The sequence below is a fragment of the Salvelinus alpinus genome, chromosome 32, assembly GCF_045679555.1.
Source record: "Salvelinus alpinus chromosome 32, SLU_Salpinus.1, whole genome shotgun sequence".
NCBI classification, from domain to species: Eukaryota; Metazoa; Chordata; class Actinopteri; order Salmoniformes; family Salmonidae; genus Salvelinus; species Salvelinus alpinus.
This window is the reverse complement of record NC_092117.1, coordinates 13,186,277-13,211,148: the sequence shown is the minus strand read 5'-3', so window position 1 is coordinate 13,211,148 and position 24,872 is coordinate 13,186,277. Positions and strand designations below refer to the sequence as shown.

At 42.5% G+C, this 24,872-nt stretch overlaps 3 protein-coding genes across 9 annotated transcripts in view; 2 read left to right on the top strand and 1 right to left on the bottom strand.

Annotated features, from left to right (window-relative positions):
* The first annotated feature begins 1,146 nt into the window (after positions 1-1,146).
* Positions 1,147-8,710, top strand: pcgf6 (polycomb group ring finger 6). Its single transcript, XM_071380020.1, has 10 exons — positions 1,147-1,645; positions 1,834-1,933; positions 2,030-2,126; positions 4,078-4,133; positions 4,232-4,291; positions 4,489-4,609; positions 4,872-4,899; positions 5,114-5,212; positions 7,874-7,960; positions 8,080-8,710. The coding sequence occupies exons 1-10, from the start codon at positions 1,484-1,486 to the stop codon at positions 8,128-8,130; spliced, it is 861 nt and encodes a 286-aa protein (XP_071236121.1). The 5' UTR covers positions 1,147-1,483; the 3' UTR covers positions 8,131-8,710.
* A 535-nt stretch (positions 8,711-9,245) lies between these two features.
* Positions 9,246-13,576, bottom strand: inaa (internexin neuronal intermediate filament protein, alpha a). The gene is made up of 3 exons (XM_071380019.1): positions 11,843-13,576; positions 10,008-10,132; positions 9,246-9,854 (listed from the first exon to the last, which is right to left on the bottom strand). The coding sequence occupies exons 1-3, from the start codon at positions 12,911-12,913 to the stop codon at positions 9,638-9,640; spliced, it is 1,413 nt and encodes a 470-aa protein (XP_071236120.1). The 5' UTR covers positions 12,914-13,576; the 3' UTR covers positions 9,246-9,637.
* The window catches only part of nt5c2a (5'-nucleotidase, cytosolic IIa), a 25,589-nt gene continuing 13,508 nt past the window's right edge, over positions 12,792-24,872 (top strand). For 2 of the 7 annotated variants that reach the window (XM_071380015.1, XM_071380016.1), the window contains exons 1-3: positions 13,703-13,815; positions 16,034-16,152; positions 23,853-23,926. In XM_071380015.1, the coding sequence (XP_071236116.1) occupies positions 16,055-16,152; positions 23,853-23,926 (172 nt within the window). In that variant the 5' untranslated portion in view covers positions 13,703-13,815; positions 16,034-16,054. Of the gene's footprint in view, positions 12,888-13,702; positions 13,816-14,338; positions 14,442-14,487; positions 14,934-16,033; positions 16,153-16,802; positions 16,842-23,852; positions 23,927-24,872 lie in introns of those variants that run through there. The other 5 variants (XM_071380013.1, XM_071380011.1, XM_071380014.1 and 2 more) reach the window with 5 other exon arrangements.

Genomic DNA, 24,872 nt, shown 5'->3' with positions numbered 1-24,872 from the left:
CCCTGTGACACCCCCATAGAGACTGCCGGACAGCAGGCCCTTCGATTTGACACACTGAACTCTATCTGAGAAGTAGTTAGTGAACCAGGCAGGGCAAGTAATTAGAGATACGAAGGCTGTTGAGTCTGCCGATAAGAATACGGTGATTGACAAATCAGGAGCGCCAAGGGGTGATGGATGATAATTAAATATGGTACTTGAATAGTGGACAGGAATGCAGAATTGAGAAGGCAGGAATGAGAAGGGAGATGAATGCCTGTGCTGCTCAGACTTGCTGCTGTCAGATTCAGAGATGTCCCACTCAACATGCTCCAGCACAACGCTCCCTGAACACTCACACAGTAACTGTGATCTCAAAGCAGACAAGGTAGAGGTAGGAGTTGACACACAGTATGTTAAGTGTACATAAACCAGTTTGCATATGATTTGAAGGCTTTAATTGTTGAACCACAATCCAAATGGTACCACACACCATAAGGAATAATTACTGTATACATTGAGTCACTGAATCCCTGTTTTAAAATATGAGAGATGCAACAACCAAGTGAAATACTGAATAACTTCTATCTGATGGCATATGATATGAAACCATGAGGACTTTTCTGCTTGCAGGGCTGGGTTCTGTGCTCCCTGCTGGTCAGGGTATATTACTGCCATGCAACCATTCCTCATGTTTCCCTGTATCTTGCATGGCCAAATTAATAGTTAGAGATTTTAAAGACCATTGCCTGACGGCACCCGATCCATACATTTAGATCCATGTATAGCTACCAATAGTAAACCTATAGGAGATTACGTTTGATAAAACTTAAATAAACCAAAAATTAAAAAATAAACATATTATTAAGTATGTTCTAATCCAGGGCTCTCCAACTCTATTCCTAGAGAGCTACCCTCCTGTAGGTTTTCACTCCAACCATAATCTAGCACACCTAATACTAATAGCTAGTTGATAAACTGAACCAGGTTAGTTACAACTGGGGTTGGAGCGAAAATATACAGGAACAGGGTTGGAGACCTCTGTTCTAATGATGAATTTATGTAATATTCATGAATATTCCTTAATTTGATGCACGATAAGAGAAAGCAACTGTGCTCCAATCTATACGTTCTATTTCTAGGGGACTCTGCTCAGCTTGGATTTCATTGGCTAGTTTCACCACCATGGCGCCAACCCGGAAGTTGCTGAAAGTCGAAGGACAACAAAAGTAGCTAGCTAGCTAGCAACTGTTACATTTGGTTTCGTTAGTTTAATTTGTGCAAACGTTAATGGTTAAAATACGTATGTGGTTAGTAGGTAGTCCGTTAAGGTAAAGATAGGACTGTTATCGTTGTGTATTCATTGAACTTGCAACCGTAGCCAGCACGCTTGCTAACGTTAGCAACACTGCCCCTCAACGGACAGACCAGGGTCAGGTGAATATCAATTTATTGATTAATTGAAACATTTATTGGCGTAGAAATCAACCCAAATTGCAGTAACATGGAGGACAGGACCAAGGAACTCGAAAGACCAGGTTGCTTGAATGTCGGTCAGAATTCAGAAGAGGCGACACCAACCGATGGTAGCCGCCAGAACAGTGTCGACAACGATGGCTCGGAAGACCACGATGGGACATCCAATAATGTTGACTCCGAGGATGAGGTACAGTACTGGAGACTTGGGCAATATCTAACGTTAGCGTTTCTTATATTGCTAGAGTGGCGAGTCATAATATACTGTTATGAATATGGTAACGTTAGTTACATGGCAGTTACAATGGTTTGTACTCTGTAAATGTGATGCACTGTAATGTAGAATGACATTATGCATGTTTTTGCATCTTTTCACAGCCCGAACTTCCTCTTAATCAATTCTACCCATATATCCGCTGTGCTCTCTGCTGTGGATTCCTCATCGATGCCACCACCATAACAGAGTGTCTGCACACTTGTGAGATACAATGATTGAGATGAAAATTCCTGAAATATGAATTCAGTCTCATCACATTAGTCATAACTGCTTTGTTATGCGTTTTCCCTTTCCCAGTTTGTAAAAGCTGCATCGTGAAGCACTTCTTCTACAGCAACAGGTGTCCCAATTGCAGCATTGTGGTCCACCAGACACAACCACTGTACAATATAAGGTAAGCGTGCCTGCCTCTGATGTCTAAGAGCACACATGCTCTTGTTTTGTTCAATTGTATCAGAGGTTTTGAATTTGAAGACATCGGTTCATGTTGTTTATGAGAGTTGTTCAAAAAGAGCGATCAAAGGTTGTTTTTTCTGCTTGTCCTCATTAGTGTTCTTTTTAAGGTGACGTTTCTATGGTTACCCTCCCTGCAGGGGAGTTACCTGGTACACAATGTCCTGGTGTGACGCACAGGTACTGATGTGTCTATCAGTAGATGCCACTTTTATCCATTCCAAGCACACACGCTTATCTACTGAACCGCTCTGCACAACTCTGCCTTCTGCACAGTCCAAAGGGACACAAATGTACAGATGACTAACTAGCCAAGAATCGTCTGTTCTTTCAACCAATCGATTGGTGGAAATTTTAAAACATGTATTTTTACATATATAGACATACCCTATGTTTGAATAAAATCAGCTATATCTAGGCTACTGAGCTTGTCTGATGCTTTAAGCACTGTGATTTAAAAATGAAGACACAAATTACTAAAGAGGGAGCCAGAGATCAATCATGTTGCCCCCTGCTACTGGCCTTCGCAGATTCTGCATTATGCTCCTAAGTTGCCGGTAATAGGCTACACCAGCGGTCGGCAACCTTTACCATTTGAAGTGCCATTTCTACCGATCTGCGTGCTGGTTATGATTTTCACATGCACATTTTCGTGGAACAGTTTAATTTAGTTTATAATAGTCTTCATATCTCAAAATGTAATGTGGTTAATCAAATTCTATCATAATGAAAATGATACAAATCTAAAAGTAACTTCTATTGCCATTGCCAATATGTAAAAATAGCCTACATAAGCCAACAAAACTTTGCAGCCCGCAGGTAGAAAATATCCTGATTTAAAAATAAGTATCCTATAAATCACATTGGCTACACATGGCCTGTCTGCAAGGAACTTGAAACATTGTATTAACATGGTCAGGCCTGAAGCTCCTGCTAGCAAACTTGCAACGTATAAAATTTTCTGGGCCCTCAGTTTCCCAGGCAAGTGAGCTCCAGACAGACACAGGTGTAGGCTATTTTGCACAAGGGATAAGAATTAATCAGGTAGGCCTATTTTATTATGTTTCCACCGGATCAGAGCATAACATTTTGGTATGCTGAGTGGTACTCGAAAGGGAGATAGCTGGAAAGATTTTAAAAAATAGGCTACGTTGAGGAACTATTGTCATTCTCAATGGATGTAAAAACAGACTTTGTTTACCTGCTGTTTGAGGCGAGAAAAAAAGAGGTGGTTTGAGGAGCTCTGCAGTCATGGTGAGTTAAGGCAATCAGAAATAGTATCAGATCCCCAAATGGGCACACTTTTATAGGTCTACATTACGCGCAGAACAAGTAGACTAGTCTACTTTTATATGCGGAATCAGGTGCGTGTCCACTCCTACAATGACAACGGTAGGACTGTAATAATAATAATATATTGAATGCATTAACAGAAATTACCGTAACCAAACAAACATTGTAGATTAGAAATTATGGGAATTAATGGTAAATGTACTACTGGTGATACTGGTGTGCCATCCTGCCTCCACAATGGATTAGTCCCCTCTGACAGGTGTGAATCAGACAGGTGTTTCGTGTGCCATAATTTGTTTGTATATATTTGCCACTGCTCAACTAAAAAAATCTTGGTCGACCAACAGCCTATCGACCAAACAATCGACCAGTTGACTAAATGGGTGCAGCCCTAGTGCAAACTCATTTTAAATGAAAACGTGGCCACAATAAACTGACATTTTCACTGAAACAACGTGTACAGAAGTCCGCTTTGCAGCAGATAACTATAACTCTCCCATTGGCCCATTATCAAGGAATATAGTGATCTATAGGCTAATACTCAGTTATACACAGGTATGTAAATACTTACTGTATGGTGGGTATTTTTACCTCCACAGACCTGACAGACAGTTGCAAGATATTGTTTACAAGATGCTGCCACATCTAGAAGAATGTAAGTATCCACAAGCCTTCCATTTTTCACATTTTCCCATGTCAATCTTTTGTTTGGCAGTTTAAATGAATATTGTTCTTACTCTATTTTCTTTGCAGTGGAGAGAGCAAGGATGATAGATTTTTACAAACAGAGAGGACTGGAGGTGCCTAAACCAGGTATAAAATACTTATTTGTTGTTGATGTTAATTGTTTTTGGCAGATATGTGCTGGAGCTTTGTTTATATGAAGGGTTTGCGTATTTGAAGACTGAAGACAGCCTCTACCTCTGGTGTTAGCCATGTGTCAGTCTCTGTCTGTCTCCTTGCTGTGTGTGGAACATTCCCCTAGTGCTACTGTTTCTCTGTGACCTCAGTGGTGGCGTCCCCCGCGGTCCCTGTGCTGAAGAACCAGAAACAGAGGAGGGAGTTGCTGCCCCAGTCTATCTTCACCATCCCTCCTGAACTGGATGTGTCTCTGCAGCTGGAGTTTGTGGGGTGAGTCTCTCCCTAGCATTAGTATCTTCTATTTGAGGGATGGGGGATATTCAGTAAGAGATTTTGAAACGTTATTGTTTATGTTTGTCTCTGGTCATTCTTGTCTCCCCAGTAGATGGTGCTGGTGTGCTACAGTTCTTCCATTGAGTGAATAGGCACTAGGGCGAACATTTCAAGTTATGAGATTGATGGTTAACTTTACATAATTGGTTGCAGGGATTAAAAAAATTCTATGTAATGTTGTGTTTTTGTTTTGATCCAGAGCGGAAGAAGGCATTAACAACTATAAGGTAATTACTGCTGACAAGCTCTTTTCTCGAGTTTTAATGACAGTTGTACGAGACTGTTAAAATAAATAACAGTATCAGCGATAATGCTGCTATCCACTATATAGGAATGGTCATACATAAACTAATGTTGTGAAATGTAGTTGTTTTAGTTATATTGATATAATGCTCAAATGAATAAGGGATTGAAATCTGTAACACTGGTGTACCTGGCCAGCCTTTGGAGAGGCGGTACGTGCGAGTGTCGGGAGAGGCCACTGTCCGCCATGTGGAACTTTTCATCAGGAGGAAGATGGAGCTGAGTCCCACCTGCCAGGTCAGTGGGAGGAGTTTCACATTGACTTTACCAGGATGTCTGATGAGGTTATGAACTATTTCTGAAAGGGAAACCTGGCAAGATGCCAGAAAGAGAAAGGCATAAATATGTCCATGCGGTATATCTGCTCGTTATGTGAGAGGGCTCTCTGCTTCAAGAAAGAGGCATGTTTAAATGTCATTGTGTGTATACCTGTGTGTGAGGAACCCATATCAATCGCATCCCCTGAAATATACCTTAGTGGCCTGCATTGTTGCAATTCCCAGGCAATCTAGGGCATCCGGGCTAAGCAGCTAAGTGAGAGGTCAATGCACTTTAAGCTCACCCAAGGACAGAGAGAGAAGAGTGTTATTTTGTCTAATATGAAAGTGCAGAGTGTAACAACACAACCAGGGAGCAGAGCTACCTGTACATAGCGTGTTCAGCAGTAACACACTTGGACAGGGATTATAGGCTTAGGGTGATTTCTTGGCACTCACTGGCCTCGTCTGGGGAAACATGGGGAGTAAGAGTTGCAGAGGACAGAGGAAGGGTAACTAACCCAGAGCTCAGCAGTGGTCCGAGTAGCAGGAGAACAGATTGTAAGCACTGTCACAAAAGCATTGACGTTGTCCAGAGTTCTGTTCATTTTTATTGAGGTCAGTTCTAAACCAGGGTGGAAATGTGATTATTCAGAAATACTATTTCTATGTCTTATTGAAATTGATCAGTAGCCTTTTTTCTGTTTTCATTTGCACATCCCAAACTGCAGCTACCAGTTTCCCCTCAGATATGCCCCCCATTACATTGGAGTCATTTAGCAGATGCAGTGTTCTAGAGTGACTTACAGGAGCAATTAGGGTTACTTGCCTTGCTCGAGGGCACATCGGAGGATTGTTCACATAGTCTGCTCGGGGATTCGAAACAGTAACATTTCGGTTACTGGTCCAACGCTCGTAACTGCTAGGCTACCTGCTGACGACTCCCATGTACAGTTGAAGTCGGAAGTTTACATACACTTAGGTTGGAGTCATTAAAACTCGTTTGGCAACTACTCCAAAAATGTCTTGTTAAAAACTAACGTTTTGGCAAGTCAGTTAGGACATCTACTTTGTGCATGACACAAGTCATTTTTCCAACAATTGTTTACAGACAGATTATTTAACTTATAATTCACTGTATCACAATTCCAGTAGGTCAGAAGTTTACATACATTAAGTTGACTGTGCCTTTAAACAGCTTGGAAAATTCCAGAAAATGATGTCATTGCTTTAGAAGCTTCTGATAGGCTAATTGACATCATTTGAGTCAATTGGAGGTGTACCTGTGGATGTATTTCAAGGCCGACCTTCAAACTCTGTGTCTCTTTGCTTGACATCATGGGAAAATCAAAAGAAATCAGCCAAGACCTCCACAAGTCTGGTTCATCATTGGGAGCAATTTCCAAATGCCTGAATGTACCACGTTCATCTGTACAAACAATAGTATGCAAGTATAAACACCATGGGACCACGCAGCCGTCATACCGCTCAGGAAGGAGGCGTATTCTGTCTCCTAGAGATGAACGTACTTTGATGCGAAAAGTGCAAATCAATCCCAGAACAACAGCAAAGGACCTTGTGAAGATGCTGGAGGAAACCGGTACAAAAGTATCTATATCCACAGTAAAACAAGTCCTATATCGACATAACCTGAAAGGCCGCTCAGCAAGGAAGAAGCCACTGCTCCAAAACAGCCATAAAAAGCCAGACTACGGTTTGCAATTGCACATGGGGACAAAGATAATACTTTTTGGAGAAATGTCCTCTGGTCTGATGAAACAAGAATAGAACTGTTTGGCCATAATGACCATCGTTATGTTTGGAGGAAAAAGGGGGAGGCTTGCAAGCCGAAGAACACCATCCCAACCATGAAGCATGGGGGTGGCAGCATCATGTTGTGAGGGTGCTTTGCTGCAGGAGGGACTGGTGCACTTCACAAAATAGATGGTATCATGAGGTAGGAAAATTATGTGGATATTTTGAAGCAACATCTCAAGACATCAGTCAGGAAGTTAAAGCTTGGTCGCAAATGGGTCTTCCAAACGGACAATGACCCCAAGCATACTTCCAAAGTTGTGGCAAACTGGCTTAAGGACAAGAAAGTCAAGGTATTGGAGTGGCCATCACAAAGCCCTGACCTCAGTCCTATAGAACATTTGTGGGCAGAACTGAAAAAGCGTGTGCGAGCAAGGTGGCCTACAAACCTGACTCGGTTACACCAGCTCTGTCAGGAGGAATGGGCCAAAATTCACCCAATTTATTGTGGGAAGCTTGTGGAAGGCTACCTGAAACGTTTGACCCAAGTTCAACAATTTAAAGGCAATGCTACCAAATACTAATTGAGTGTGTGTAAACTTCTGACCCACTGGGAATGTGATGAAAGAAATAAAAGCTGAAATAAATCATTCTCTCTACTATTATTCTGACATTTCACATTCTTAAAATAAAGTGGTGATCCTATCTGACCTAAAACAGGGACTTTTTACTAGGATTAAATGTCAGGAATTGTGAAAAACTTAGTTTAAATGTATTTGGCTAAGGTGTATGTAAACCTCCGACTTCAACTGTATGTTATCGCTCAGTGTATCACTCTCATATGATGTCATGCAGTCTTTTGAAATGATATGATGTTGTGGTGCAGGTGGATGTTGTGTGTGGAGACCACCTCCTGGACCGTTATCAGTCGCTGCGAGAGGTTCAGGGCTCCGTGGGAGACGATGCTCTACAGGTGGGTCCACTCAAGACCCTATGTACTCCTAGTCACTCTCTCTGGAAGTAGCCCTCATATCGTTAGCATCCATTTATGAGTTTGTGTGCTTATTTTCTTGTATGTGTTTTTATTCCCAGGATGGTATTTTGGTTCTCCACTTTGGACTGGTGCTACCTGCTCACATGTGAGCAGGGGAAAGTGGGAAAGTGGGATGGATGTGATCCTGATATTAATGCTGACCTTCAGGGAACCACGGTCTTCATTCTTGTTACTAATGCCTTACAGAATCAAGTCTTCTCCTCTCTGCCTACTTGCCTGACTATTTTCCAGATGCCTTCTTCTGTAAATTGTTATGGTTATGTTAGGTTATAGTTTTCAGTCTGAGAGACTGAAGTGATTTCAGAGGGCTCAAAGAGAAAAAGGACCCGTCATGCTACTACTACCAAAATCTCATGTTTTTGAAACACTAGTTATGAGTTAAATGTACACTGTATCTGTAATCTGTACTGTTTCCTTATTTTACATCATACATCATTTTAGAGCTTTGAACGTTTGTACAGACTGTCTGTACACTCTTAGTGTCACTTCATGTCATTGTTTTGAATATTGATTAACCATTCAAGTTTTTCCTGACCAGAGTTTAGAGACACACAGCTGTTACTTGAAGATAATTCAAACAGGTCTTTTTGATACAACCAATACAACAAGTTGGGATTTGATACATGCCGTTTCTCAATATTAACACTAATAAAATACTATGCAATATTATATACCCATTGCTTTTTATTGGGCTACATTTTGCATTAGCTGGTGTGGATATGGTAATTATGTGATTCTGATTTCTGGTCACATGTGGATATGCTAAGGATGTTTATGTTTTGACCTGTAATGTGGCTCTGAAGAAGGAACGTGACTAGGGCTGAGGCTTGATCTGTTCAGTGCAGTGTCATACTCTTAGTCACTGAGCTAGGACTATCCCTGAGCTCATGCAGTAGCCAGACCCTTTCAGAGGGACAGGGAGGTTATGGGAAGTCTTCACTCTACAGTAACTAAAATGAGAATAACGATGTGTTTGTCTTTAGCAGGTTGTCGGCATTGAAAGGATGATTTTCAAGTTGATCCAAATGCCAAGCCAATTAGCTGTGGAGAGTTAATATCCTCTCTCAGCTCAGTGTGTGGCCTGGATCTATATCAAACCTATTTGCATCCTTCCTGCTCTACTCGACTCGGTGGGGGATCTGAGAGAGCAGTGAAAATACTTCTGTCATTTATTGACAATGTTCAATAAATAGGGACAAAATGGTTACGGTACATTTTTAATGGCTTCATCAACAGAGCCCCAACTCACAAAAGTATTAGCCATGTACTGTATTTACATGGCATGACAACGAACGACAGAAGAGTTGGCTAAAACACAAACAGATCTGGCAACCAGGCTACAAAAATATATACATTTTGTTAAAATATTCTATTTGTTTAAATTACAAAATTATCACTCCTTTCAACTACCTACCTACCTTCCATATATCATATTACTAACAAAGACGATCTCGAATTCCACTATTTAAATTGAAACTGGAGAGTGTAGCAGTGCTCAGCTGCACATAATGCATCACAGTAATAATTTAAGATATACAGTACATTTGCTCTTTGCCTGTAGATAACTGGCTCGCAAGCTCTGAATTTATGTTGTCTCTAGTTGTTTGAGTTGATATCTGCTTCATCGCTCTTCTCCACTTTTTCCTCAGTGATCTCCTTGAAGCCATCTTTCTGAGCAGCCTCTTTCTCCTTATTGGTACTCCGTGCATAGCTTGAGGCACGTGGCTGGTATCCAAAGTGACTGGTGCCATGGTTCGAGGCGCCGAATAATATTCCTGTGCTAAAGTGAGTTTCCTCTCCCTCCAGCAGTTTTCTGAGGGCCAAACACCGGTCAAAAAGTATTTTGTCAATACATTTATAGCTGAGAGTGATTAGTGACTAACATATTGTAACATTATTTTTGAATGGTAATCACTAAGACTTTGCTAACAGACCCTGGTCACAGGTCCTGGTAGATGTAAATTACCTGTAGGCAGCTATTTCAATGTCCAGAGCCATTTTTACATTGAGCAGATCCTGGTACTCTCGAAGATGCTGAGCCATGTCATTCTTGATGTTCCGCAAATCATTGTCCAGGTGCCCAATGGTATCCTGTTTAGGTGAAAGGCAGAAACAAATTAGACCTTAAAATCTCCTTTGCAGAAGGCCTTTCAGTACTGAATGTCATTACATGGACAAAGGAAAAAACTTAGTCCAGATGGGAATACTTCATCTATATCCTTTCCTTGAGCCCTACTCTTTGTTTAATCTGAATTTCCAGGTAACCATATGCATTGAATTATCTATAAGGACATAGTAGCCTAGTAGCCAATTTGTAAGTCGCTCTGGATAAGAGCGTCTGCTAAATGACTTAAATATAAATGTAAAGTGTTCGCTTGTGGGTGGCAAGAAAGAGGATTTGAACGCTTGCGCAAGAGGTCAAAAACGGATGACAACTAATCCGATTTAGGGTAGTATAAATACACGGGGTTCATTCAGTATAATGAACTGCATTTGGTGAGTACTCTACGGGGTTGAAGCTAGGTTCGTAGACTACTCTGACGCAGACGTGCCGTTATGTTTCCTGTCATGTCAAGCAGCGTGATAGTGATACACTGAACAAAAATATAAATGCAAAACGTAGTGTTGGTTTCATGAGCTGAAATACAAAATCCCAGACATTTTCGGGGGGTGGGCACCTGCACCCCTGCCCAGTCATGAAATCCATAGATTTGGGCCTAATACATTTATTTAAATTGACTGATTTACTTATATGAACTGTAACTCATTAAAATCTTTGAAATTGTTGCATGTTGCGTTTATATTGTTGTTCAGTATATATGATGAACACATGACATCACGTCACACGAGCCCCCGCGGGCTCTCATGGTCAGTCGTATAAGACTTTCTCAGCTGGACAGGACACGACATACAGCTGTGATGATTCAAGCAGAAGGTTGCTGATATCTGCTAGAAATCCTCTTTATTTAGAGAGCTCGTGGGCGATCCTGCCACTTCGTGCGGTTGCAAATTTAGAGCATTTCAGAACCATGGACAGGGAAGGTTGACTTCCAGATGTGTCATCCCAGAACATACAACAGTCTCAAAATAATAACAATGTTTTAAGATGCAAAGATGGCTACCCATTGCAATATAAATCATGCATTGAAATGTGTTTATTTACAAATAATTTGCGTAATCTTACTTTTACATCATGCATACACATGATGTTCTCACTTCCCCAACACAGGTTCATCTGTTCATCTTTCTCTCTCTCGGAGGACCTGAGCCCTAGGACCATACGTCAGGACTACCGGGCATGATGACTCCTTGCTGTCCCCAGTCCGCCTGGCCTTGCTGCTATTCCAGTTTCAGCTGTTCTGCCTGCGGTTATGGAACCGCCACCTGTCCCAGACCTGCTATTTTCAACTCTTAATGATCGGCTATGAAAAGCCAACTGAAAATTATTCATGATTATTTTTTGACCATGCTTGTCACTTATGAATATTTTGAACATCTTGGCATAGTTCTGTTATAATCTCCACCCGGCACAGCCAGAAGAGGACTGGCCACCCCTCATAGCCTGGTTCCTCTCTAGGTTTCTTCCTAGGTTTTGGCCTTTCTAGGGAGTTTTTCCTAGCCACCGTGCTTCTACACCTGCATTGCTTGCGGTTTTAGGCTGGGTTTCTGTACAGCACTTCGAGATATTAGCTGATGTACGAAGGGCTATATAAAATAAACTTGATTTGATTTGATCTGTGCAAGGAGGGGTGCGTGTATGTGTGAGAAAAAGAGCTGTCAAGTGCAAACAAAGTATTTTACCTGCAAACCTGCGATTTCAAGATTGTGTCCATCTTCTGTCTCTCGAATCTGCCGTTCCAAAGACTCGTTGATGCCACGTAGGGTCTCCAACTCAATTGTCTTGGACTGCAGTTGTCTCCTGAATTCGTTGATCTCCTCCCTGCTGGCCCGCATTGCCTCATTGCTCCTGGTGGCCTGCTCGTTGAGATTGGCAAACTTGGATTTATACCACTCTTCCGCGGAGTGCAGGTTCTTAAAAGCCAGAGTCTCGTACTGATTGCGGATCTCTTTCAGAGCCGAGGTGAGGTCGGGTTTGGCCAGCTCTACCTCGACTGACACATGAGCTGCCTGGACCATACAGCTCAGTTCGGCCACCTCCTCGTCGTGGACCTTCCTCAGGAAGGATATCTCATCCAGGAGGCCCTCCACTTTGCGCTCTAGATCCAGCCGCGCCATGGTGGCGTCATCCACGTCTTTTTTGAACGACCGCAGGGTCTGCTCAGCCTCCTCGCGCGCCCTTATCTCCTCCTCATATTTGGCCCTAAGCTTGTGCAGGTCTTCTTCTAAGTTGTCCCTATCGATGAGAATGTGGGCTTTCTCGCTGCCGATCTCCTCCACTTGCGCGCGAAGCTCGCGCATCTCCTGGTGGTATAGGTCCGCGATGCGGGATGGCTCGTGCTGCCTCTGGCGCAGAGTCACCAGCTCCGTCTCCAAGACTTTGTTCTGCTGCTCCAGGGTACGCACTTTCTCGATGAACATGGCGAAGCGGTCATTGAGACCCTGCAGTTGTTCTTTCTCATTGGTTCGGGTGACTTTCAACTCATTGCTGAGGACGGAGGATTGAGTCAATTCGAGGCTGTCACCTGGAACCGTCGAAAAGGAAGAAGACTGACCGGTCCTTCTGTAGTAGCCCAGCGATGACGCATTGCTGCGGGGTAGAGACACCGCAGACCTGTAACTGGTGGAGGACACAGAACTGCGGGAGGAGGCGGAGGGACTGCTCATACGAGAGGTTGAGGGTGAGAAACGAGGGGCGTCCCCGAAGATCTTTCGGTAGGACGACGAGGTATAGTGGTCAGATCCGTAGTTCATCTTTGCGGTTGGCAAGAGAGACTTTGGAAAGCTTTGGCTGCAGTACTTATATAGGTTTAGGCAGACCGACCCAATACACACGGAGTTTTACATTATCACCATAACATAAGCGCATGATAGACGATTTTCTAAAACGAATCTATTTTAATAAAACGTTAATAGGCCTAGACTAACATATATATATTTTAAATACATTGATATTTTCTACTATTGTGAGGTGGAGGCTATGTTCCTTTCCCCAAGCATCGATGGAACTGTCCACTTGGTGCAGTGCTGATGTCAGAGGATTTGTAACTAATCGTGCAGGTGTGAGCTGCTGCAGCCTGCGAAACTAGACATATGTCTCTGGGCTCTATAAACTATATGGACAACTCGTTCGGCTTAGCTATGTTTTACATCACTGATTCTGGTCGTGCGTAATGACGCTTGAACACAATTGAATTGCCCCACAAATATGAATTCCCCGGTTTATCACCATGCATGCACCTCATGACACCGGCAGATGGAGACGTAGCCTTATATTTGACCTTTTCAATGGGATTATAAACGTGATATGTTTACCTTGGAAGGGAAAGAGTTGTGCTGCAGCCTAATAGCAGTGTTTTTACGCACAGTCTGCCCACTTTCCCTCTTTTTTGCACAGACTGCTCATATCTTATGCAACCGTGAGATCCTGTCATTGGCATCAAAGTCGATCTGTCAACTCTGATCTGAATGGGGAGAGGTCAGATAGACATTCAATGACGCCTACAAATAAGAATGTTCCAGTAGGCCTATTATTATAACATCTGTAATATGGACTGTTCATTCTATGTATTCCATTTCTATCTACATATTCTGCACCAGGCTTCGCGCATGCTCTGTGAATCATTAGCTACCCACTCAATATTGCAACAAGACTGGTGAGTAGCTTGTCTCATCCTGTGATTCTAGCATAAATAGTAGCCTAACAACGTGGTATATAAACGAAGCATACACGACATGCAAATATGTATTGATTATTCTCGAGAGTGTGGACTAAAAGAGCCGGCTGCACTAAGCTGACTTGCTTGCTTTTAGCTTAGCTAGCAGCTGTCGTAGTTGATGGGGGGGGGACAGAAAGTCTTTCTTGGTCCCGCAACGAGATATTATTGAACAATGGTTCGTTGCTGGACGAAGCAAATAAAGTAATGTTCCGCTAGCTGTCAAAATATCTCTACCTAGCAAACTTTAGCTGACTTGCTATTGTTGCCTGTTAGCTAGCTCTAGAAAGAGTGACTGTTCTCATGTGACAAGGAGTTGTCATGATTGAACAAAAAGATCTGGGACTGAGTCGGACTCAGAACAGGCTAGCCCTAGAAAGCTCCTCCCTATGTCCCTCTATCCATTAGCTAGCAACTTAGCTAGCTAGCTGTTGCAGATTTGCTTGTTTTATCGTGTAGAGTCTGAAGATCATACCTCAGACGCTGTGAGACATGCAAGCTGAGGGCCGGATGTCGAATGGTGCCTGAGTGGATGCTGCGTGATCTCCACGCCACCAACAACACAGGTGGTGAAATTCGATTTTCGAATTAGAAAAACAAATTGTCCGCCCAATGTGGAAAGTTGTCTAAGGCTTCACATACAAACATATATTAAATACTGGGCTCGAGTTAGTTTTGTTTATTTTAAAGGGCGAGCGAGAAATAACCTGTAATATTGGTCGCCAATTGGTTAACGTTAGTCTTCGGGAAGCATGAAAGTTGTTATAGTAATTTATTACAGAACATTTATAAGTATGCCATTAACATTATCCAAAAATAATAACTTAGCGAACTCTGCCAACTTCGACCACAACGATTGTTGCTAAAATAGTAGCCTATGTTGCGCGCTAACGCTTCGAACACACCGACAGTATATTGCATTTTGGTACACCAGAATTACATTTATTTCCAATGAAACACTGTGTTTGCCTTGCGTTGCAGAGGCAGTTGCAGTGTGGTGCATATGTTGGATTTATCGAAATTATGTGTTGACGGCTTGACAGAAATGGTAGCAGAAGGTGAATGTTGAACTTTTGTTGTATGCATCACACTTTTTTTTTGTATTTAACTTTATTTAACTAGGCAAGTCAGTTAAGAACAAATTCTTATTTACAATGACGGCCTACCGGGGAACAGTGGGTTAACTGCCTTGTTTAGGGGCAGAACAACAGATTTTTACCTTGTCAGCTCAGCGATTCGATCTAGCAACCTTTCAGTTACTGGCCCAACCACTAGGCTACCTGCCACCCGGATACATATCCAGATGATGCTGCCTACTATTGTGTGCAATGACAGTCGGTGTATTCGAAGCATTAGCAAACGTTCTCTCTGCGTGGTGTTTTGGGAAACATGTTATCTTCGGTCGTGGTAGAAAAGATGCATGGTTAAAACTCATAAGCCTAAATTCCATCGTTATCGGGAAACCAGGCCCTGGTCCAGAGCTAGTGACAGATTAAAGCTCTGGTCCAATGCATTAGTGCAGTGGGCACATACCATTTGAGACGCATGCGCTTTGAGATTCACTTTCAGTGCGCACCAGGTGCAGCTGCATGCTTCTCGTTTTATCAGCCGATCATTTGATTTTAACACTGCATGACCCAGATTCCATTATCTTTCCAACTAGGCTACTGTGGTCGTACACCAGTAGTTAGTTCCACAGCTGTTCTCGTAAGTTTGTACACTTGGTTGATGAACCTTGTTGAAGGAGCTTGCTGCATGTTCTTGCATTGTTATGTTCAGCTGCCCTTATTTGAGGATGTCTGTGTTTAGACTTGCACAGAGGGATTAACTGCGATTCCACTGTAGTGAGCCTTATTTTTGTTAGAAACTAGTTTACTCCAAGGCTCAGAGTACAAACAAGCCTGCCTCGTGATTTTCAGAAGGCCATGATTTCCCCGAAGGCCATGTTATAAAAAAAAAAAATCCACAGTCAATAATAAGTATAATTTTTTAAATGATTGAGTTCAGCCTCAAACTCTTGAAATACTTATCATCTGAGCATGGGAGGAGCTTAATTGAGGTCCCTTCAACCTAGACAAGAGGGCTACACCATTTTACTGCTGCCATAGTTCCAGTGACAACATACCGGTCCTTAAAGCCTATTCACTTTGATTCACAGAAATAATTCAAACGGTTCAAGATGACGTCATGGAGCGACCGCTTACAGAACTTTGCAGACCTCCCAGCCAACATGGACGGCTTGGCCATGAAGAAGTATCGGCGTGAGGCCTACCACAGGTACAGAATGAAGATGCATAATGTGTCACCGAAATGTATGCTTTGAGAGCAAGTTTCCGTCAGGTTAAGGTCATGGCAATTAGCCTGAGTGCTAGTCTGTTTCTGCTCTCTTGCCAACTCCTTCTCACTCATTGTCATGCCAAACATGACAATGAGTGACAAGGGGTAGGCGTGATAGCACAAACAGATCTGGGACCAGGCTACATGGATATATCATTGCTCCTTTATTATTGCTTATGTGCAATGTAGGCTAATTTATCTTCATAGTTTTCATGTGTTATCGAAGGTGTGTGAAACACACATACTCCCGATTCCATACAACATTTAATGTTTAATAAATTGATGTATAACTATGTAGTGTAATAAACATGTAAGAAAGGTCTTTTGGGTGTCGATATCGTGTGGCCGGCAACCATTTCCGGGTAAAAAGTCTGGTGGTGTTGTCATGGTGTCGTGTCTTCCTTCCTCATTCTGTGGTTGAAAATCTACATACCCTTTCCAAATAAGAAAACAGGGGCACTGTCAATGCAACAAGTCTAAAAGCAGTGTAAGAACCACCTGATTTATGTGGTGTGCATCACTGGAGCGCAGGCTACGACACATTCACATTCAGTGGTAATGCTATCGCACATGTATTCTCTATTACAAAGCTTTCCAAGGGAACTGGCCCAATACCATCCTGCAATGAGGTACGCCAAACTTTTGTTGAACCTCAATACTGACTGAATGACCCTTTTGTACATGTGTATTTATTCTCCATTCAAACTCTATGTATCCCATGTTCATACTGACACTAGCCCTCTGTGTGCTGGGTAGGTCCCTGAGGGTGGGTGGTAGTAGGTGGTCATGAGTTCTTGGTGTGATCTCTCTTCCCCCTCAATCTGTCCTTCATTCCCCCTCTCTTACTGCATCACCCCTCACCCGCTCCTAACGCCACCTCCCCATCGCCATCAGTCTGAAGTCTTATCCCATAACATCTGAATAGAAACTTCAGGCCAGAATAGTGTTGGAGGAGGGCAATTCCACAATAAAAATGAATTACGCTGAGACTACGATTTTTCACTTTAAAATGTATGCCAAACAAAAACCATTGATTTTCAAAGTTTAAAAACCATTAAACTCTATGCACAATGACTACTTTGAACAATTTACACAGTGAAAAAAACATTTAAAGATGAAAAGTTTGGTAACAGAATTACGGTAAAATCTCCCTCAGTTTTATTCTGTTACTGCATAGTTCTTCCTCTAAATGTGTGTTTGTAAAATTTTCTCTAGAACTTGTTAAAAGCAGTCCTTGTGCATAGAGTTCTATGGTTTGTTAAACTTTGAAAGCAATGGTTTTTGTTTGGTATACATTTTAAAGTGAAAAATCTGAGTGAGTGAAATTCTGTTACAATGGAATTGCCCAGGAACAGTATGGCTTTGTTGGTGCGAGGGAGTATCTAGAATGTTATTGCCTACTTTGCTTCCTATTAGATATATTCAACTGATCATCTGCATCATTTCCCTTGGTGCATTTTCAAGCTTCTTTTGTTTTAAAATGGTTTTCACATTTTCATTGTGTCTGAAATGTAAACTTCACTACAGGTGTTTCCTGTTGGTCCGTACGATGTAGGCTTCTCATAGTGAAAATACCTAGTGTCCGAATAAATACAAGACGAGCCGAAAGTGTCTCTTAAATGGCATCAAAAAGGCCAGTGAACTTCAATGTGTTGCTTTGTTGCATATTCACACTAGCCCAGCACTTAAAATGCATGTCCAACACATTGCTCCATTCTAAGTGATGTGCTAGTGGAGGCCTAGATATTGGAGTCACTGTGTCCTTCGGTTGGTGTGCTACCTTCTGTTCTCTTTTGAATCAAAATTAGCCGTAGTGCTGTGAAATGATTCCTTCTTCCTCTGTTGCTTTTTTTGGAATAGATGTCAGGCAAGAGTTGACTGCACAGACTCTGGAGTGGTTGCCAAGGCCTTTCAGTATGCCCATGGGCACCAGCAGCAGACAAAGCACTTGCCTAATTCACTTTCACTGGAAAAGAGGATTACCTGAGCGCTTCATTGTATCGTGGATTGCTTATGTTATAACGGAATTGACTCAACGTAGCAGTGTGTAAGCACATTTGTGGACATATAATTCAATACAATGATGCCAGGTTTCAGGGGAAATCTGAGGAAGGCTTAATGAAGTTTGAAGTTCAGATGTGTGTAGCAGACTACGTAACAAATGTCGAAACGGATTTGCATGCCATTGATGTTGTGATTTCTTTTTGAGTTTGAGTGATACTTGGTTGTTTCTTTCAATCTAGACATTAGGCTAGTCTCCCAACAAACCAAAGCTGTGTTCGAAAACTCATACTAACTGTACTATTTGTGACGTAGATTGAGTATGTAGTATGCTTATTGGTCATAGCATGGATATAGTTAGTATGCCAAAGGTTCCCGGATGTCATACTGAATTCGCCAAAATACGAAGTATACAAGCAGTGGGCACTATTTCCGTGCTTTTAGGGCCCATAATGCAATTCTTCAGAAAATGGGCGAGGATTCACAACGTTTTCAGATTTGAAGAAAATGGCGGAAAATATGCTGCTGATGTCCGACGAGAGCGGATACAAATTCATTGCTTTAATTAATTATGGCAAATGTTGAGCAATGTAATTAAGTAATGACTTTTCAAATAAATTACGTTACACGTTATGTTGGCTAATAATTCTTTAGCTACGAACCACATAGCATGACAGTAGTATGTGCCAGTATGTTAGCTAGTTACCGTCCTAACGTTAGTTGGCTACTAATATATCAAACTTGCCAGGCAGTATATTAACTATAATCTAACTAATTACCCAACATTTATTGACTTGATTATTAACATCATTCTTAGCTAAGTGGTATAGTCGGTTTGTTTTCTCAATGGACATTGTTTATTCTGTCTATCTACTCCGATTTCAGAGCACTCGTCTTGAGTGTGCCAGAGCGCATTTACGAACGCTCAACACCCGTTGAATATATGGCCGGTGTCAGTAAACGTCGGCAAAAAAAAGCGTCATTAAATTGTTGCCAGGAAAACAGTCACGAGGGCGAGTAAAATGGTCAGAGTGAGGTGTTCTCTAATTTGTGTCTGGAAATGGCTAGCAAGATAGTTAATGTTAGCCAGTTAGTTATATGTGTCTGGAGATAAACTCAGCAAAAAAAGAAACGTCCTCTCACTGTCAACTGCGTTTATTTTCAGCAAACTTAACATGTGTAAATATTTGTATTTACATAACAAGATTCAACAACTGAGACATAAACTGAACAAGATCCACAGATGTGATTAACAGAAATGGAATAATGTGTCCCTGAACAAAGGGGAAGGGGGGTCAAAATCAAAAGTAACAGTCAGTATCTGGTGTGGCCACCAGCTGCATTAAGTACTGCAGTGCATCTTCTCCTCATGGACTGCACCAGATTTGCCAGTTCTTGCTGTGAGATGTTACCCCACTCTTCCACCAAGGCACCTGCAAGTTCCCAGACGTTTCTGGGGGGAATGGCCCTAGCCCTCACCCTCCGATCCAACAGGTCCCAGACGTGCTCAATGGGATTGCGATCCGGGCTCTTCGCTGGCCATGGCTGAACACTGACATTCCTGTCTTGCAGGAAATGACTCACAGAACGAGCAGTATGGCTGGTGGCATTGTCATGCTGGAGGGTCATGTCAGGATGAGCCTGCAGGAAGGGTACCACATGAGGGAGGAGGATGTCTTCCCAGTAACGTACAGCGTTGAGATTGCCTGCAATGACAACAAGCTCAGTCCGATGATGCTGTGACACACCGCTGCAGACCATGACGGACCCTCCACCTTCAAATCACTCCCGCTCCAGAGTACAGGCCTCGGTGTAACGCTCATTCCTTCGACGATAAACGCGAATCCGACCATCACCCCTGGTGAGACAAAACCGCGACTCGTCAGTGAAGAGCACTTTTTGCCAGTTCTGTCTGGTCCAGCGACGGTGGGTTTGTGCCCATAGGCGACGTTGTTGCCGGTGTTGTCTGCTGAGGACCTGCCTTACAACAGGCCTACAAGCCCTCAGTCCAGCCTCTCTCAGCCTATTGCAGACAGTCTGAGCACTGATGGAGGGATTGTGCGTTCCTGGTGTACCTCGGGAGGTTGTTGTTGCCATCCTGTACCTGTTCCGCAGGTGTGATGTTCGGATGTACCGATCCTGTGTAGGTGTTGTTACACGTGATCTGCCACTGCTAGGATGATCAGCTGTCCGTCCTGTCTCCCTGTAGCACTGTCTTAGGCGTCTCATAGTACGGACATTGCAATTTATTGCCCTGGCCACATATGCAGTCCTCATGCCTCCTTGCAGCATGCCTAAGGCACGTTCACGCAGATGAGCAGGTACCCTGGGCATATTTCTTTTGGTGTTTTTCAGAGTCAGTAGAAAGGCCTCTTTAGTGTCCTAAGTTTTCATAACTGTGACCTTAATTGCCTACCATCTGTAAGCTGTTAGTGTCTTAATGACCGGTCCACAGGTGCATGTTCATTAATTGTTTATGGTTCATTGAACAAGCATGGGAAACAGTGTTTCAAACCACTTACAGTGAAGATCTGCAAAGTTATTTTGGTTTTTACGATGATCTTTCCAGGAACCTGTAAAAGGGACATTTCTTTTTGTGCTGAGTTTAGCTAGCATGATAGCTAATGTTAGCCAGTTAGCTTGGGTGATTGACTGCCGCTGTGAGGTCAGAATGCTCGGATCAACCCTACTCCTCAGCCAGAGCGTCCAGTGACACTCTCCTAGAGCGAAACGCTCTGAATTTACGAATGGACAATCTGACAACGCTCTGGAGCACACTCTGGAACTCCAGACTGAATTTCCGACCACAGCCAAAATCGTAAAAATGTCTAGCTAGTTATTTGTTATGCTAACAAGCTAGCAAGAGGTTGCATAGCAACAGTATCCACTTCCGTTAGTCCGGCGAAGCGCTAGTACGCTAAACTGAAAAGATACCATTTGTTTACAGTATACCTAAATGAACTAGTAGTATACAGTATTTTAGTATGGGTATTCGAACACAGCTCAAGTCTTTTCAGGAAGTGGGTTAATGCTGACACTGACACAGCAGTGATGCAAGACTACGGGTCCTTTTTGTACAGTGGTTCTTCCATTCTGTGTGGATTTCTGCTAATTTCCTTCAAATTATTTTCAAGCAAACACCAATTATTGTTCATGTATAAGCCTACATGTAAACAATGCTAAAAATTGTCAAAAGTAAAAAATCTTACTACAGTGCCGTGAAAAAGTTTGTCCCCTTTCTGATTTTCTCTATTTTTGCATATTTCTGATACCGAATGTTATCAGCTCTTCAACCTAATATTAGATAAAGGGAACCTGAGTGTACAAATAACACAAAAATATGATACTTATTTAATTTATTTAATAAACATTATGCAACACCCAATGCCCTGTGTGAAAAATAATTTGCCCCCTTACACCCAATAACTGGTACTGTCACCCTGAGCATTTTTTGGTTTTCGAGCATGAACTGCTCGTTGCAGGTCCTGCTACAACATCTCAATCTGGTTTAGGTCTGGGTGACTAGGCCATTCCAAAACTTTTACGTGTGTTGCTTTTCAGCCATTCTGACGTAGACTGACTTGTGTGTTTTGGATCATTGTCTTGCTGCATGATACAGCTGCGCTTCAGCTTCAGCTCACAGACAGATGGCCTGACATTCTCCTGTAGAATTCTCTGATACAGAGCACAATTCAAGGTTCCGTCAATAATGGCAAGTCGTCCAGGTCCTGATGGAGAAATGCATCCCCAAACCATCACACTACCACCACCGTTCTTGACCGTTGGTAGGATGTTCTTATTGTGGAATGCAGTGTTTGGTTTTTGCCAGACATAGTGGACCCATGTCATTCAAAAAGTAAACTCAAGTTTGCCAAAAATACCCTGGATGCACCTGGATGGCCATAAAGACTCTGGAAGATTGTTCTATGGACAGATGAGTCAAAAGTATAACTTTCTGGGCGACATGGGTCCTGTTATGGACAGGGATTTTTCTGCCATTGAAATCCTTGGGTGGGCTGCCTAAAAAAACAACAACTTGTGAACAACTAAAACCAGATAGAAAGTATGTAAAAAAAAAAGATAATGGACCTGTACACAAAACATTAAGAACACCTGTTCTTTCCATGTCCTAGACTGACCAGGTGAATCCAGGTGAAAGCTATTATCCCTTATTGATGTCACTTGTTAAATCCACTTCAATCAGTGTAGATGAAGGGGAGGAGACAGGTTAAAGATTTTTTTAAAGCGTTGAGATAATTGAGACATGGATTGTGAATGTGTGCCATTCAGAGGGTGATTGGGCAAGACAAAAGATTGAACTGCCTTTGAACGGGGTATGGTAGTAGGTGCCAGGTGCACCGGTTTGTGTCAAGAACTGCAACGCTGCTGGGTTTTTCACTCTAAATAGTTTCCTGTGTGTATCAAGAATGGTCCACCACCAAAGGACATCCAGCCAACTTGACACAACTGTGGGAAGCATTGGAGTCAACGTGGGCGGCATCCCTGTGGAACACTTTCGACACCTTGTAGGGTCCATGCCCCGATGAATTGAGGCTGTACTGAGGGCCAAATGGGAAGGTGCAACTCAATATTATGAAGGTGTTCCTAATGTTTGGTATACTCAATGTATATTTTTTAATAATATATTATTTGAGAATTAACAATCACCAAAATAAAAGCTAGGTAGTCAGGGAGAATGGAATTTTCCATTGTCACGTTGTCACGCCCCCCACCTAATCCTCTTTTTGATCCAGAAAAAAACCTTGATGTCTGGCGAAAACCAAACGCTGCATTCCACAGTAAGAACCGCATACCAGCGGTCAAGCATGATAGTGGTAGTGCGATGCTTTGCTGCCTCAGGACCTGGATGACTTGCCATCCTTGAAGGAACCATGAATTGTGCTCTGTATCAGAGAATTCTACAGGAGAATGTCAGGCCATCTGTCTGTGAGCTGAAGCTGAACTGCAGCTGGGTCATTTAGTAAGACAATGATCCAAAATACACAAGCAAGTCTACATCAGAATGGCTGAAAAGCAACACATTTGAAGTTTTGGAATGGCCTAGTCAAAGTCCAGATGTAAACCTGATTTGAGTTGTTGTGGCTGGACCTGAAACGAGCAGTTCATGTTTGAAAACCTAATAATGTCGCTGAGTTAAAGCAGTTCTGCATGGAAGAGTTGGGAAAAAATCCTCCACAGCGATGTGAGAGACTGATCAACACCTACAGGAAGTGTTTGGTTGCAGTCATTGCAGTTAAAGGTGGCACAACCAGTTATTGAGTGTAAGAGGGCAATTTGTTCTTCACCAGGGGCATTGGGTGTTTCATAGTGTAAAAAATATGCAACAATTGAGAAAATCTAAAAAGGGGCAAATACTTTTTCACGATACTGTATATGAAATATGGCCTTTGAGTTGGACTAATTTTTTTCTCAGACTTTGTAAAGATCTGCGTAATCCTCGCTGTGAATGCATATTTTGTATGGACACATTTAGAGTTGCTACTGCAGTGCTCCACTTCTGTACTGTTGAACGCAGGACCCTGTCCTTTACTATCATCTGTTTTCATGCAAAGTATCCTCTTTAGGATATGTTCATCATCAGAACCTCTGACTGACTAGATACTCTACTTCCTTTTCAGAGTTTTTGTGAACAGAAGCTTGGCAATGGAGAAGATTAAGTGCTTTGGTTTTGATATGGACTACACTCTGGCAGGTAGGTGTACACTGAGTGTACAAAACATTAGGAACATCTTCCTAATATTGAGTTTCAGCCCTTTTTAACATCAGAACAGCCTCAATTCGTCAGGGCATGGACTCTACAAGGTGTTGAAAGCGTTCCACAGGGATGCTGGCCCATGTTGACTCCAATGCTTTCCACAGTTGTCAAGTTGGCTAGATGTCCTTTGGGTGGTGGACCATTCTCGATACACACGGGAAACTGTTGAGCGTGAAAAACCCAGCAGCGTTGCAGTTCTTGACACAATTTAAACACATGCAACTGGGACCTACTACCATACCCTGTTGAAAGGCACTTAAATATTTTGTCTTGACCATTCACCCTCTAAATGGCACACATACACAATCCATGTCTCAATTGTCTCAGGGCTTAAAAATCCTTATCTAACCTGTCTCCTCCCCTTCATCTACACTGACTGAAGTGGCATCAATAAGGGATCATAGCTTTCACCTGGTCAGTCTACGTCATGGAAAGAGCAGGTGTTCCTAATGTTTTGTACACTCAGTGTGTGTGTGTGTGTGTGTGTGTGTGTGTGTGTGTGTCCATGTTTTATGTGTACTGACAATGCCTGCATGTTTAGAATGCCATGTGTACAGTCGCCTGCTCAAATCAAATCAAAGTTTATTGGTTGCGAACACAGATTTGCAGCTGTAGTCGCAGGTGCAGTGAAATGCTTGTGTTGATACAGCAGCTTACTCCCTTGCATGTAGGAGGTCTCGATATAGCCTAGAACCTCAAGTGGGCCAGCTCTGCTTTTTGTGACACGTGTAGCCTGGATGACATTGTTTGTACCTTACGCATACGTCACCCTCTCAACCAGTAACCCCCCCCACTCCACTGCCCTCCTTTGGGTCTCTGAAGGATAACTGTAACCCAAGCGGCTCACATCCGCCTGTTTATAGAGCCCCGTCACCGTCCCATA